Here is a 14600-nt window from a genome sequence, read left to right as displayed (position 1 = left end):
TACTCAGTAATTCGTATGAACATAATGAGCAATAACAACATGTTGGACAGTGTTATTGCCCGTACAGCAGCGTATACAACCAAAGACATAGAACTGAGCCGCATTATCAGCCAAAGGGAAATCTAAATATTCAGTGCCATTAGTTTCTCAATGATGACTCATTGTTTATGTGGCACAATTGAAATGTAGCCTGAGATATCGGCAACAGACTGGATCCAGCCGTGGTTGGGTTTGATGGTTTGTTGCCATTCTTAAAGGGATACTTTGGGATTTTGGCAATCTGCATCCGGTATGAAGGAAGTTAAATGGTAGTTTCGTGAGCCAATGCTAACTAGCATTAGCACAATGACTGGAAGTCTATTGTATCTACTAGTATGCTAGCAGTTACCATAGACTTCCAGTCATTGCACTAATGCTAGTTAGCAATTGCACTAACACTATTCAGCAACTTCCTTCAAACTGCACGCGAGACATAAAAATGGTATCCACAAGCTAATCTGACTCTGCCAAAAATTGGCAAAATTCTGAAGTATCCCTTTAAGACATCCCTAATTCACCAGGCATCAGCTTTTCCACCGGGTTTATTGCATCTCTGTTCAGCCATGACAGTGTGAGGCACCATTACAGAGAAGCCTATTTTTCCCCCTCATAAGACCCTGGTACAAAAGGCAGAGAAGCGCAACAAAGACTATCTCATAATTATGCTGATTCTCTTATGTGGTTATGTTTGGAGGAGATGGATACCATCATCTGTTTTTATTGTGGAGGTTAACCTACCTGGATGGGAGAGGTGATTGGTGGGATAATGGTTCGAACACTCCAAACACCCACTTAACATTCATCAGGGCCTGCATGACTAGCCAGGAGCACAGGGATGGCATAGACTTTAGTCTTCTCCGTTGCTGTATGCAGTTACGGTACTACTGTATTTCCAGGGTGTAAGGGACAACTTGTAAATCTAGACAAAAGCTGTTGATATTAAATGGCATATAATTAAATAATTACTTTAAAAACATACAGATCAGATATATTTCATATATATAATTATGTTATACAAGTTTTAAACTAATCTCCTTTAGTTAGTTTGTGTGTGCAGGCGTGTGTCATAGTACTAGTTTAGGAGGACTCAGGGTTTACAAGATGGGCCATAGTGAATGCTCTCTTGTACATTTCTGTGCCATGACATTGTTCTACACAGTGTCTCCATCAATTGGGAACAGAAGACATGTCTTAGTTTTTGAAATACAGTGACCCAAGTTAAAACAATTAGAAGTCCATAGTGTCCACAACCACCCTTATAGAAGTCCTACTAGAATAAGAGGTAAGCCAGGTGTCCACAGAACCTGCAAAGGGATATGACGATTCTCTAAGGGCTAACCCGATGCTCAAGGTTCCTAACCAGATCCCCAGGACATTTCAACCAAAGCTGAGGACCAGGGAGGTGTAGTCATGGGCACCATGTCAGAGACAGAGCCCCCTGTGTTGAGGTTCCCCGTTCCCTCTGGGGACTCCACCCGATGACCCACAGAGGGCAGCGGGTAACACAGCTGTTCCTGTAGCAGTGCCCCTCCTTGTTGCCATGACAACACAGAGCCTCCCTCCAGTCAAGGCAACAGAGACCCAGTGACCCATGGTAGTAGCCTTGAGGACAACTCTGTAGATTGCATGTATAAGGGGGTCTTACCTCTGTAGGTAGAGGAAGTCACCATTGAGCCGGCCATGGTGGTCGAGGCTGAGGTGGTGGAAGGAACTATGGAGACTGTTCTAACGTCAGCAACCACACCTCAAATTACATATACAACAGCAGCTACCTCACAAAATGCTCCCTACACACTCACGCAGCATTCCAGCTGGTGATCTGACGTAATTGGAGGGTGAGTATGCCTTTCTAAGGGATGGCTCAGCCTCTTTCTCCCTGTCTCTTGGCATTTTTCAACTAATTGGTTTTTCAGAAACCCTTCTAACATGATGTGCCTTGGCTATGGCACCATGGAAACCTGGCTATAAATACCTCGGCTTCCTCTCAGCTTTTATGCAATTGCAGTGAAAAAATATATAATGTTCATTGGTTATTATGTAGCTATCCAAAATGTGATTTCCAGTCTGCTCTAAGCGTCCGTCTCTCCCCAGCATGCTTGTGCGGACCGAATCCCTATTAATAATTAAAATGTTGAGAAGATTTTTCTTTAGGTCATTTTTGCACTCAAAATATATTATCTGCCATGGACCTTACCACAAATATGTGGATTGCAATATCTGCGGTTTGCCAGACATAGTTGCTGGCCTGCTCATGCAAGACGGATTATCACTCAAATTCTAAGCGGTGAAACAACTCTATTATGAATTTCTGATTGTACTTCTGTTTCTTAACTGATGACAACTTAAAGGCAGTCAAGCAGTGTGAAGCTTCTTTGCGAAGTCGATGGCTTATGAGCGTTTCTTGCAAATATGTCAAAAGCAGGCATGCTTTTTTCAAAGATTTGTGGAATGGATTATTGCTTTCTGCAATGCTGCTCTACTTTCAAATTTTAAAAAATTCTCCTTTTTAAATTGACAGTGTTCTACAAAGTCTTTTTCACTCTGGGTGGAGTTGTTCTGTCAATGGCCGCAGTGTTGCTTTTATCACTTGGTGTCTTTGTCTGCCATACCATTCCTCACCACATTTACAGTATATCTAAGGAAAGCCTGACCAACTTGAAGCAACAACTTAGGTTCCCTTAGACAGTTCTACCCTCACTTGTGTACAAATAGAGCCTGGTAAATTAGGCGTATTGTACATTGATAGTCCATTTTATGGTTCACTTACACAATATGCTTTTGTCACTAATAACAAGATTTTAGATGTTCACAGTTAATTGAGTCATACAAGAGAATAGTTTCTCATATAACTATTTTCAGCTGACTACCAATGATACATTTTCATTGTCATGAGTCTGCACAAATCTGTGGTTCTTACAACAACACCTACCCTGTGGGTAATGGCTCATGATTATCTTGAGAAAGCAGCTTGGTTGGAATGAGTTGTGTTTGTGTTGATAAAGTGGGTTCAATTCTAATGATAATTGTCGAACATAGACCAACAGCTATACTACCTGCTTCAAACGAGGCTTATGGAAACTCATCTCCTGCTCTTAGGAATTTTAATGTGGGGAGGTCAATATATATTTAGAAGTTAGAGGGCTACCTGCTGGTGTTCCTAATGAAGATAAGAATATGATAATCTAGGTTAAATGAGTGTGAAACTTTAGTTTATTACAGTACAATGTAGATTCCAGCTGATTTTAATGATAAAACACAGTTAAATACTTTCCATAATAGAAGCATCTCAGGTAATGGTATGAGCAGACCTATGGTATGACACATTCTTATGATGAATGTGATGTTGTACTGTACATCATGATTTTAAAGTGCTCTTGTTCATGAGGTGTTTCATGCTGCTCAGCATAAGCCTTATGTGAAAGTCGATATGACGCTCTATGGTGTGTTGGTGCCAGTGGATGACTGATGTGTACCGGGGGGGGTGCTCTGTCATCAGGACGTTCAGTCGTCTGTAACACTAACGACTTGCACTGTCCTCTCTGGGCAATCACGGGCACCTCTCACCATGTTTTCACCATCTTGCAGTTTCGTCAGTGACACCAACCTTCATTCCTTCAACCAGTGCAGCCCTTAGTGAGTATGCCGGTGTGTCTCCTCTACCCCCCAATCTCCCTCTCTATGCCTGCTTGGTCTCACCACTGCTTAGTGCTACTCGCTCCGCTTTAGAGACGAGGAGCTACTGGTGTACTGTCATTAGTTATAGGGTTGGTCAGTGATACAGAGAGACAGTCAGGCAGTCACTGACTCTGCTCACTGCCTCAATCCTTAGTACAGTTCCACTGACTAACCTCAGCCAGCAAGAAACAGGTTGCCCTCTACTTAAAACAGGTTGCCCTCTACTTGATATGAATTCAGTTAACCCCAAACGCATGTATTACAAAACACTGTGCTTTTGGTATCGTCCCCCAGGGAATTTAGAGTGGGTTTTACAGACATTCTTCTTTAATGTCGAAGCAGTGCAGTGCAGCATGCACCACACATCTGATTACAGGATTGATCACTGTAACATTAGCTAACACTGCTGCATGTTGTCTGATTAGTCTAAAGAAGGAAGCTACCGTCCTGCCATTAACTAACATCACCACCATTATTAGCTTTAGCACACCTAGAGCTTCTCTGCCCTTTAGATATATAGCTAGTCTCCTTATTTTGTACATTCCTTTCTGTGCGTCTGTGGCTCCTCGGCTATGCCAGGTGTTATGTCTGAACACTCTTCTAAGATGTAGGCAGCTCCCTCCCTTGACCCCTTCTGTCTTTCCCCTGGCGGCTATGGTATTGACAGTGACGTCAGGTAATATTTGGGGTTTTCCATGGCTAGCTTTTGTGGCGCGATGGGTAACGATGCTTCGTGGGGTGTCAGTTGTTGATGTGTGCAAGGGTCCCTGGTTCGAGCCCAGGTTGGGGCGAAGAGAGGGACGGAACCTACACTGTTACATTGATGCTGTTGACCCGGATCGTTGGTTGCTGCGGAAAAGGAGGAGGTCAAAAGGGGGGGTGAGTGTAACCGATGTGAAATGGCTAGTTAGTTAGCGGTGGTGCGCGCTAATAGCGTTTCAATCGGTGACGTCACCCGCTCTGAGACTTGAAGTAGGGTTGCCCCTTGCGTTGCAAGAGCCGCGGCTTTTGTGGCGCGATGGGTAACGATGCTTCGTGGGGTGTCAGTTGTTGATGCGTGCAAGGGTCCCTGGTTCGAGCCCAGGTTGGGACGAAGAGAGGGACGGAACCTACACTGTTACATTGATGCTGTTGACCCGGATCGTTGGTTGCTGCGGAAAAGGAGGAGGTCAAAGGGGGGGTGAGTGTAACCGATGTGAAATGGCTAGTTAGTTAGCGGTGGTGCGCGCTAATAGCGTTTCAATCGGAGACGTCACTCGCTCTGAGACTTGAAGTAGGGTTGCCCCTTGCGTTGCAAGGGCCGCGGCTTTTGTGGCGCGATGGGTAACGATGCTTCGTGGGGTGTCAGTTGTTGATGTGTGCAAGGGTCCCTGGTTCGAGCCCAGGTTGGGGCGAAGAGAGGGACGGAACCTACACTGTTACACATAGATGTTTGGGAAAGGTAAAGGCTATATAGATGTTTGGGAAAGGTAAAGGCTACATAGATGTTTGGGAAAGGTAAAGGCTACATAGATGTTTGGGAAAGGTAAAGGCTACATAGATGTTTGGGAAAGGTAAAGGCTACATAGATGTTTGGGAAAGGTAAAGGCTACATACATGTTTGGGAAAGGTAAAGGCTACATACATGTTTGGGAAAGGTAAAGGCTACATAGATGTTTGGGAAAGGTAAAGGCTACATACATGTTTGGGAAAGGTAAAGGCTACATACATGTTTGGGAAAGGTAAAGGCTACATCCATGTTTGGGAAAGGTAAATCAGGTTTCCCTAAGGTATTGTTAGGATAAACATAGCTGATTTGATTGGCTGTAAATTAGGAAGCTGCTATGGGTCAACATTGGGTCCTCGTGTGTGGTGTGTGTGTGTGTGTGTGTGTGTGTGTGTGTGTGTGGGTGTGTGTGCGTGCGCGTGCGTGCGTGCGTGCGCGTGCTATGTATTTGTTGAATTGCTGGTATCTATCTACTGTGAAAAATATAAGGAAGCCTGAGTAACTATTTTGTAGGTCATGTACCAGGCTAACCAATATACATCATATAACAGCTGTAATATAACACTGCTCTATTAGTTACTAATTAGATTTTGACTTACCTGTAGAATGATAAGTTGTAGAGCTTATGTAACTAATATTAACAAATCAGTCATTATTCAATACTGATTGCCTTCACGTGTGATTAGTATTCTAGTTAGCTAAATGTGAATAATGGCATGAGGGATTTTTCCTCAAGGCTTCAGGTGTGTTAACAAGTGTGCGTTCTTTATATGCATTTGATACCAGGTAATTGGAGTAAGTATGTTGCATGTCTAATGATGTTTATAATTCATAAAACGAGGTTCAGAGTCCACTCAGTGTTTATTTCCGCTATGAACATATTGAACATTATTTCTTAAAGTATGGGACTTTATACTATGGTATGGGTTTATTCTGCATTCTCATACATCGAGGCCATATCTTTTGACAATATGCCCTCAGAGATACAGTATGTATCCTAAAGTCCTACAATGTGTGAGGACTTCAGCTATCTCATTTAGCTATCTCATCTATTGCTGATCACCCCCCCCCCCCAACTGTCTATCTCATCTGTTGTTGATCACCCCCCCAACTGTCTATCTCATCTGTTGCTGATCACCCCCCCCCCAAACTGTCTATCTGTTGCTGATCACCCCCCCCCCAACTGTCTATCTCATCTGTTGCTGATCACCCCCCCAACTGTCTATCTCATCTGTTGCTGATCACCCCCCCCCCCAAACTGTCTATCTGTTGCTGATCACCCCCCCCCAAACTGTCTATCTGTTACTGATCACCCCCCCCCCCCCCAAACTGTCTATCTCATCTGTTGCTGATCACCCCCCCCCCCCATTTAGCTATCTCCTCTGTTGCTGATCAACCCCCCCCACCCGCAAATGTGGTCATATTGTTGTTGTCATATACCATATTTAGTTGCACATATGACATTTGACAATGTGCTTTGTCAATCAGTATTGTCAATACTGCAGAGTTTCCTCTGGTTTTCTTTTCTTTTACACAACTTGGTTGGAGCCAAAATGTACAATGTTCACAGAAAACAAGGTTCTATGAAGACCCTTTAAGGTCAAGAGTTTTCCTAAATATATGCTACAGTCTTATACAAAGCCATTATTTAGTTTGTGTAGAAATAGAGTATGAAACATTTATATTCGCATGAATTCCAGTCCAGAGGAAATACTGTTTCAAGGAAAGATGCATGAGGCAATTTTGGACAGACAGCATTTCATGGAATTGGCATCTAGTTCACACAAAAACATTACAGTGACATATCTTAGCCTGCATATATGAGCCTGCTTATTCCTGGTCATGACATATCTATTCAATACACTGAAAACCCGAAACTGGATGTCTTAAAATGCTTCATGTATCTAGTTGCTGTACATGTTTTCTATGTCTATTTGATGTGTAAAGAAGTTCTGTTGTGAACTTATGTATTTCTTTTTGTCGTTTGTGTTTCTGTTTTGTATCATTTTGTCTTTAACTTTCTTATTGTTTTGTACCTTACCCATGTTTACATCATTTAAAAAATGTTTTGTATTTTCCATGTGACCCCCCCCCCCCCCCCTCCACTTTCCTTTCAACCAATCATGTGCCTGCGTATGATATGACTTTGTCATGTGGCTCTTGCATGGTGCTGATGATGTCGTCTTCGTTGGTGAACAGAAGGTAATTTTTTTGGTTCTGTTTGGTCAATTCGTATTATATCAATAAGCAGCAGTGGGAAACTAGATTTGATTTTAAGCTAAAATAATCTACTTTGGTAGAACAATAGAGAGCAACCATTGAATAGATTTTGACCTTAGGTCAACCTGCATTCTATCCAATCATATTGCTACAATTGTATGTAGATTTGTGTATGCTTACTTGGTATCCCACTAAGAGAGAGGGTATAATTCACGTTTTTTCTGAGAGATGTATATTTCCCTCATTGCCTTCTTAAAAGCTATACATCACATAATATATTAAATATGCTGCTATATAGCTATCAGTGAGCATTACATAATGAAGTTGGAGATAAGCAAACGGTTGACCTCTAACCCTGATGTATTTTCTAGAGTTTTCTTTTTTGGTGGCTATCATATGCAAACAGAACATATTTTTAAAGCACTTTTTTGAAACCATCACTTATAGCAACTGCATCGCACTCTCATTGAATTTTATTTATCTGGATTGACCTACTCAGCGATGGAGTTAATTCCTTTTCAAACTCTGTCTCCCAGAATGCTTTTCTGGACAGACTAACAGTGGTATTCACCCCACATTACTGCATGCATGCAAGTTCACTCCTCTTTCCTCCAACTCCCTTGTTTCTTTTCTACTGTCTCACCAGACAGAAAGTTCTGGCCTGTCTGCATGTATGTCCTGTCTGTCTGTGTTTGTCTTCCAGAGTGCCTCTGTGTTATTCACATGTATTGATACAGACTGAAAACTTACAGTCCCATTTACAATTCATGACTTCTTTAACCCATCTGGTGTGACAATAATCTTTCCATTGCATTTGGGCACAATAAACCTAGCAATAAGCTAATTTGTTCACACATGCGGGGATGCCTTTAAAAGAGCTGAAAAAGTGAATAAGAATTTAGGTGATTCAGTGAAGGTAGCTCAAGTTTTATTTACTCCAGAGCATAATTGCATTTAACCATGTCAGTTCATGTCAGTTAGAGTAAAGAATCTGACACATAAAGCCTTTTTGTCTAATGTAACGTTCAGAAATTGATATGACGTATGTATGCACTACTGTGCAGACACACTTAAAGTAATGCTATCTGTACAGTATTTATTTAGGGAGACCAATAAAAAGATTGAGTTATTGTTGCATCAGATGAAAATGGGGATGATCATGCGACTATCACAAATTGATACTTCAAATATACCCGAATCACTACATATTGAATAAAAGCGGTGTTTGCATGATAGAGCATGTTTTTGTTAATATCTCTAATTCATGTATAACCTTAATGACTATTCTTTCTTCTTAGCATTTGGAAAAACCTCACCTAACTGGGAATGATGCTCATGACTGGATAAACTATGAATATAACTCTCTGTATATGCCACCATTTTGACTGCTTTTTCTTATCACTAACCCTGTTTATTTCAATTCCGGCATCAAATCATGCTTACTCCAAGACTATTTATTCGAATGCATTTTCAAGAGAATGTAATCAGATAATCTGAGTTCAAGAACAAGTGCCTTCACGCATGCCTAATTGACTAATTGTGTAATCCCTGCAATTAATGTTTGAAGTGTCATTAATTAAGATACAACTCAATTTAAATAAAAATGAAAGTACTCAGCTTTTCAGGGCCAAGGTAGAGGATAAAAATGAAAAATACAATCCAATCATCATAGGATTCAGTCAGGTTGAAGTCAGGGAGCTTTAGGCCAAGATCCACTTGATCGGGGGGGCAAAAGTGGAGCAGGTTTCATCTGTCTGTCTTTAACCCTATGATTTCTTATTTTTCTTACCTTATTTTGGCTGAAGTCAAAGGAGGTGGTCCAAACAGACTTCCATGCTGAAGTATAATTGAAAGTCCAACATTAATATTCCCTCCTGCACTTCCATAGGTTTCTTTCAGAATGCCTGGAACCATTGCTGTTGTCTACTGCTCTTTCACTGCCCTCTGTGGGAATGATCCGCTCTCAGAGTTCATTGGTGGATAAATATCATCAGGGTGATCATGGGCAATAATGCTCCCTCAAGCATGGCACTGAGCTTCAAAACTTGTACCAGTTGTGACCTAAGGTCAGGGTGTCTGACTGCAAAATTTCAGAAAAAAATACATACAAATGGGACAGTAAATAATCTCCTTTGATCTCAGCGAAAAACAAACAATTCGGTGTACATTGCAGATGTGCTGCAGCAGCCAATTGAAACCTGGTACCACCTTTTGGGCGGTTAGTGATAGTGGGGAGTAGAATACTGGAGCTGTATGTAACATTCTGTGTTCTGCATGAGTTATTTTAATAGCATATTCACACCACTAAATGTGTGTAACCAATGTGCCCATGTTGAATGAGTTATGGTGATTGATGTCTCCTCCCTACACTCTCTGTGACTGAGGTGACATGGCTGTAAATTTGAACGCTAACATCATTAGACACGAACACAGGCACTCTCAAAAGGTGCACACACACACACACACACACACACACACACACATACCGTACACATGCTGGAACACACCAACCCTCACTTCCCAGCAGATCATGATTATGTTATTAAATGTAATAGAGTAACATGTCTAATCAAGACGAGGAGGCTAATTAGTATGTGTCCCTGTCATTAGTCTGGAGGAGAGGCCAGATAACGAGCTGCTCCTGAAGGAGAATTACATCTCCTCATCGGCTCACCCCACTACCCACGGCCCTCACCCCACTACCCACTGCCCTCACTGTCCCTTTGTCATAATACCGCCCTTGAGTCTGAGGGACAAAACTTAATTGTATCGTCTTGTAACATCCTCTGCCACTGCCACTGTAAAGACAATCCATTTGTCCTCTAGATGTATGACATTTAAAGCAGTAAATACACAAAAACCAGAGACAAGGGATTGACATTAAGTGCGTATCCCACAGTGGTTTGAGCTCCTGAAGCGATGGGGCAGATTTGAGGACGTGTGTTGGTTCTCCGACAATGGGCTTTAATGAGGGACAGATGCATTCAGCCATGCCACCTGCATTAAGGGCCAAGGGCAGGAGACTGAGCTGAGCATGTAGGTCGTTGCCATGGTAACTGACTGACCGCTGTGTCCCGCTATGTCCCGTTTAGGGGAGCCCAGTCCCCCTAAGCTGGAGGGCAAGCTGCAGACCATGGGCAACGCCCTCAAGGTCAACTGGATCAAGCAGGACGATGGGGGCTCGCCCATCAAACATTACCTGATCAGATACAGGGCTGTGAGTATGACAGGACAAGGAGGTAACGCTGTGTATACCGCTTTGCTTCCTGGTTTTCCCCAAAAATATGATTTTCAGCGTATTTATTACGTATCTCCCCTGTTTGATTGTACTGTGATGATTTCAGTTCAGCAAAATGCACATAGACTTATGGATATACATATGAAAAACTGAGGAATGGATCAGATGATTTGAATAGATTGACAACAGATCACTATTGTGTTTATGCCTAGATTGATAAATGGTTAGGGATTCATGTAGGAAGATTCATGGATGGCCAAATAAGTGTGAATGCATAGAAACATTTTACAGTGATATAAAGTGATGGGCAGTTTGCTTGAGTGTCATAGCCACGGATGTCTGAGTCCTGTCTGAGTGTTTCACCCTCCCCCCCTTTTCTGCGACCTTCCCTAGAAGCACGTTTCGGACTGGAAGCCGGAGATCCGCCTGCCCCATGGCAGTGAGTACGTGGTGCTGAGCAGCCTGGACTGGAACACGGAGTATGAAGTCTACGTGGTGGCCGAGAACCAGCAGGGCAAGTCCCAGCCCGGCACCATCTCCTTTAGGACTGCAGCAGAGCCTACCGCCATCCCAGGTACTGCCCCCCCACCCTGCACCTCAATGACACACACACTGCCAACAGAAACACTGCCACCGTGACCAGATGTATCTATGTTTATTCCTCCAATCCTTCACCCAAATGGACTTCTAGTTAGGTCTTGAGACAACCGTAGCGCTGACACAGATGTAGACGTCATTCCTCTGTCCTGACATGTTGGGTTAACCTGTTGGGGTAATTGATTGGTTTGAACCTTTGTGCTGGATGATATTTTCATTCGTTCTTGATTTGAAGGTGGAGTTGTAATCGGCACACCCTCATCAAGTTGTTCATCCCAAAAGAAGGTGGGAAAAAGACAAAAGTTAGACAGATAAAGAACAGAGTAGCAAAGTTCTCTTCTGACTTCTGTCAGGGCTACCTCAGGGATCATATTTATTAATCTGGAAACATTTTTCCCACCATTGCACAAAGCTTTGGGGTGATACGATAGACAGAATTGAAAAAGGACTGTGGCAGTTACATGCTGAATACACCGGGCTGAATACACCGCGCGACTGCATCTGCGCGCATGTTGATTTTGTCCATCCACACCAAATGCGATCAGGTTGATATATCAAAACAAATTCTGAACCAACTATATTAATTTGGGGACAGGTCGAAACACATTCATGGACATTTAGCTAGCTAGCTAGCTTGGTATTGCTAGCTAATTTGTCCTGGGATATAATTAAACATTGGGTTATTTTACCTGAAATGCACAAGGTCCTTTTTTTCCTGGATCTCAATTTTGAGTCACACAAAATCATGTGTTCTCTACTCTGACAATTAATCCACAGATAAAAGGGGAAACCTAGTTAGTTTCTAGTAATCTCTCCTCCTTCAGTCTTAGTCTTCTTCTTCTTCTGTGGACTTTATATGGCGGTTGGCAATCAACTTTAAGGTGCATTACCACCACCAACTGGACTGGAGTGTGGACCTCAGCTTAGCTTTCAATCACCCACCTGGGTATATGCTCCTAAAAACCAATGAGGAGATGGGAGAGGCGGGACTTGCAGCGCGTCAAGAATAGGACCAAGATATATTTTAGCACCTGGCTACGCAGATGCTCGTTGACGCACGCGAGCAGTTTGGATGAAATGGTTTAATAACATGTATGTGTAACATTATTTTTGTAACTCTTGCGTGCGCAACACGAACGGTCTGGTCAGCATTTTAGTCTCACTGTTTTAGGCAGAATATTTTTGCCCACTGTGAGTCTTTGTTGCCGTAGGGCAGGGCTGTTCAATGTGGGTCCTGGAGGGCCAAAACACTTCTGGTTTTCATCCTCTCCATCTAATAAGGGACTGTTTTAGACCTAGGAGCACCAGAGTGGAATTAAGTACCAAGTAGAAACAAAAAATGGTGTTTCGGCCTCCAAGACCGGAAATTGAACAGCCCTGCTGTAGAATGAGATTAGTCCTTTGGTCTCTGCGGGCCTATAACGTCTTGGCTGACACTGCTGCACAGGTTCAGTGAGCAATAATGTCAGGACAAATTGTATCTGTCAGGCCTAGAACATTCTCTTCAAGTCCATAGCGATGCCCCTGCCTCAGTGGTCATGGTCAGCTGATGTTCTGTTGACAGTGTTGTGGTCTGAGAGGTTTGCATTTTAACTTGGGCTGCCTCCCCACTGACCAAACCTGAGCTTGGAACCCGTCTCTTTCTATTTATCTCTTTCTCTATATCTCTATATGTTTTTGTCTCTTACTTTTCCACCCTCCCTTCTGTCTTTTTCTCTTTCTTATGCCTCTATTGGTAGCTCCCTCTATCTCTTTTGAGCTCTCTTTTTCCCCATCTTCCATGCTTCCTCTCTCTTCAATTTATCTCATGCACATTCTCTCTCTCTGGCTTTTTTGATGTTTCAATGAAAGAGGATCAAAAGTCAGTGTCTCTCCATCTTGCTCTCCTCTGTCTCTCTTTCTTTTTCTCCCATCTTTCTATTTCAAAGCCAGGTTTAATGGGTCTCAGTTCAGGCTCACTGCTGTATTTACTGACCTGAATATGTGCCTTGGCTCGATGGGGATGCAGCCTCCGTGGGGATGCAGCCTCCAGTCTTGCATGGTGACGCTTCAATAGGATTAATGTGTTAATGCTTTACTTGAGACCTAACAGGCATCTGCCAGTGCATGGCACAAGGACTGGCTTTTTCACGCACTTTGTGGGAACCATCCATATACTGTAGCAGTGGGAGGTTTGGATCACTCGTTATTCTGCCAGAGCAGGTTCACGGACACTGTCCAAGTTCCCTTTTTATCTACTGCTTTATTACATTTTTTCATTTGAGTTATTTTGCCACTACATGTGTCGCAGTGCTAATGCCAGTGCCAGTTGTTTTTATGCGAAGCGTGTGGGGGTTTGAGGAAAAAAGAAGGGGTATATTTTTAAGCTAAACATCTGCACCGACTAAGGTCCACAGCTGTTCTTGGTAAATGTGGCCGAAAACAGCTGCTGCGTCATAAATCCTCGTTCTGTGTTATATATTGGCTATGCAACTTATTAGCTAAATAAATATAGGTGAGTGCATATGATATGAAGTTTACTTTAAATGTTTTGTTTACTTTATTCTCTTCATACAGTTCCTGTCAAAAGTTTGAACACACCTACTCATTCCAGGGTTTTTCTTTATTTTTAGTCTTTTCTACATTGTAGAATAATAGTGAAGACATCAAAACTATGAAATAACACATATGGAATCATGTAGTAACCAAAAAAATGTTAAGCAAATCAGAATATATTTTATATTTGAGATTTTTCAAAGTAGTCACGCTTTGCCATGATGACAGCTTTGCACACTCTCTAGAAAATAGTAAAAATAAAGAAAAACCCTTGAATGAGTAGGTGTATCCAAACTTTTGACTGGTACTGTATATAATATATATATATATATATATATATATATATATATATATATATATATATATATATATATATATATATATATATATATATATATATATATATAAAGTAAACTTCAATCGATGTTCCTCAGTGCAGGTCAAGTTAAAAACAAGGTAAGGTTGAATAAAGAAAATACTGACCCACTTGATTTCACGTCTCCTCGAGGGGTTGATATTTTGAGCGTGCTCAATACTGAGCGTGCAAGGGTCACTGGAGTTCTAAATTGACCAATCCAAATCTCCCTGGCTAAGGTTGACATGGAGTAAAGCTATTAAAAAGCAATTCACTTTTGCAGTTTTAGTAACATGAGATCACCCATTAATCCATTTCACCTGCCATTTGATATCGCCTTGACATTATAACCAGTTTTTATTTTTGAATGTGTGTTTTGCTTGGGCAACTCTCCCGCATGGAGAATTCGATTTAATTACTCTCTCCTTGATGTGCTCTCACATCCAGGGGATTGC

The 14600-nt window shown here is 42.1% G+C and overlaps 1 protein-coding gene across 11 annotated transcripts in view; it reads left to right on the top strand.

Moving 5' to 3' along the window:
* The window catches only part of LOC106603640 (neural cell adhesion molecule 1), a 305941-nt gene that overhangs the window by 270621 nt on the left and 20720 nt on the right, over positions 1-14600 (top strand). For 6 of the 11 annotated variants that reach the window (XM_045717231.2, XM_045717233.2, XM_045717237.2 and 3 more), the window contains 2 exons: positions 10513-10637; positions 11052-11232. In XM_045717231.2, the coding sequence (XP_045573187.1) occupies positions 10513-10637; positions 11052-11232 (306 nt within the window). Of the gene's footprint in view, positions 1-3624; positions 3673-10512; positions 10638-11051; positions 11233-14600 lie in introns of all 11 variants that reach the window. The other 5 variants (XM_045717229.2, XM_082974676.1, XM_082974677.1 and 2 more) reach the window with 1 other exon arrangement.

The sequence above is a fragment of the Salmo salar genome, chromosome 04 (genome assembly GCF_965601325.2).
Source record: "Salmo salar chromosome 04, fSalSal1, whole genome shotgun sequence".
Classification (NCBI taxonomy): Eukaryota; Metazoa; Chordata; class Actinopteri; order Salmoniformes; family Salmonidae; genus Salmo; species Salmo salar.
Note: the sequence above shows the minus strand (reverse complement) of the source record. Positions and strands in the feature narration are given on the sequence as shown.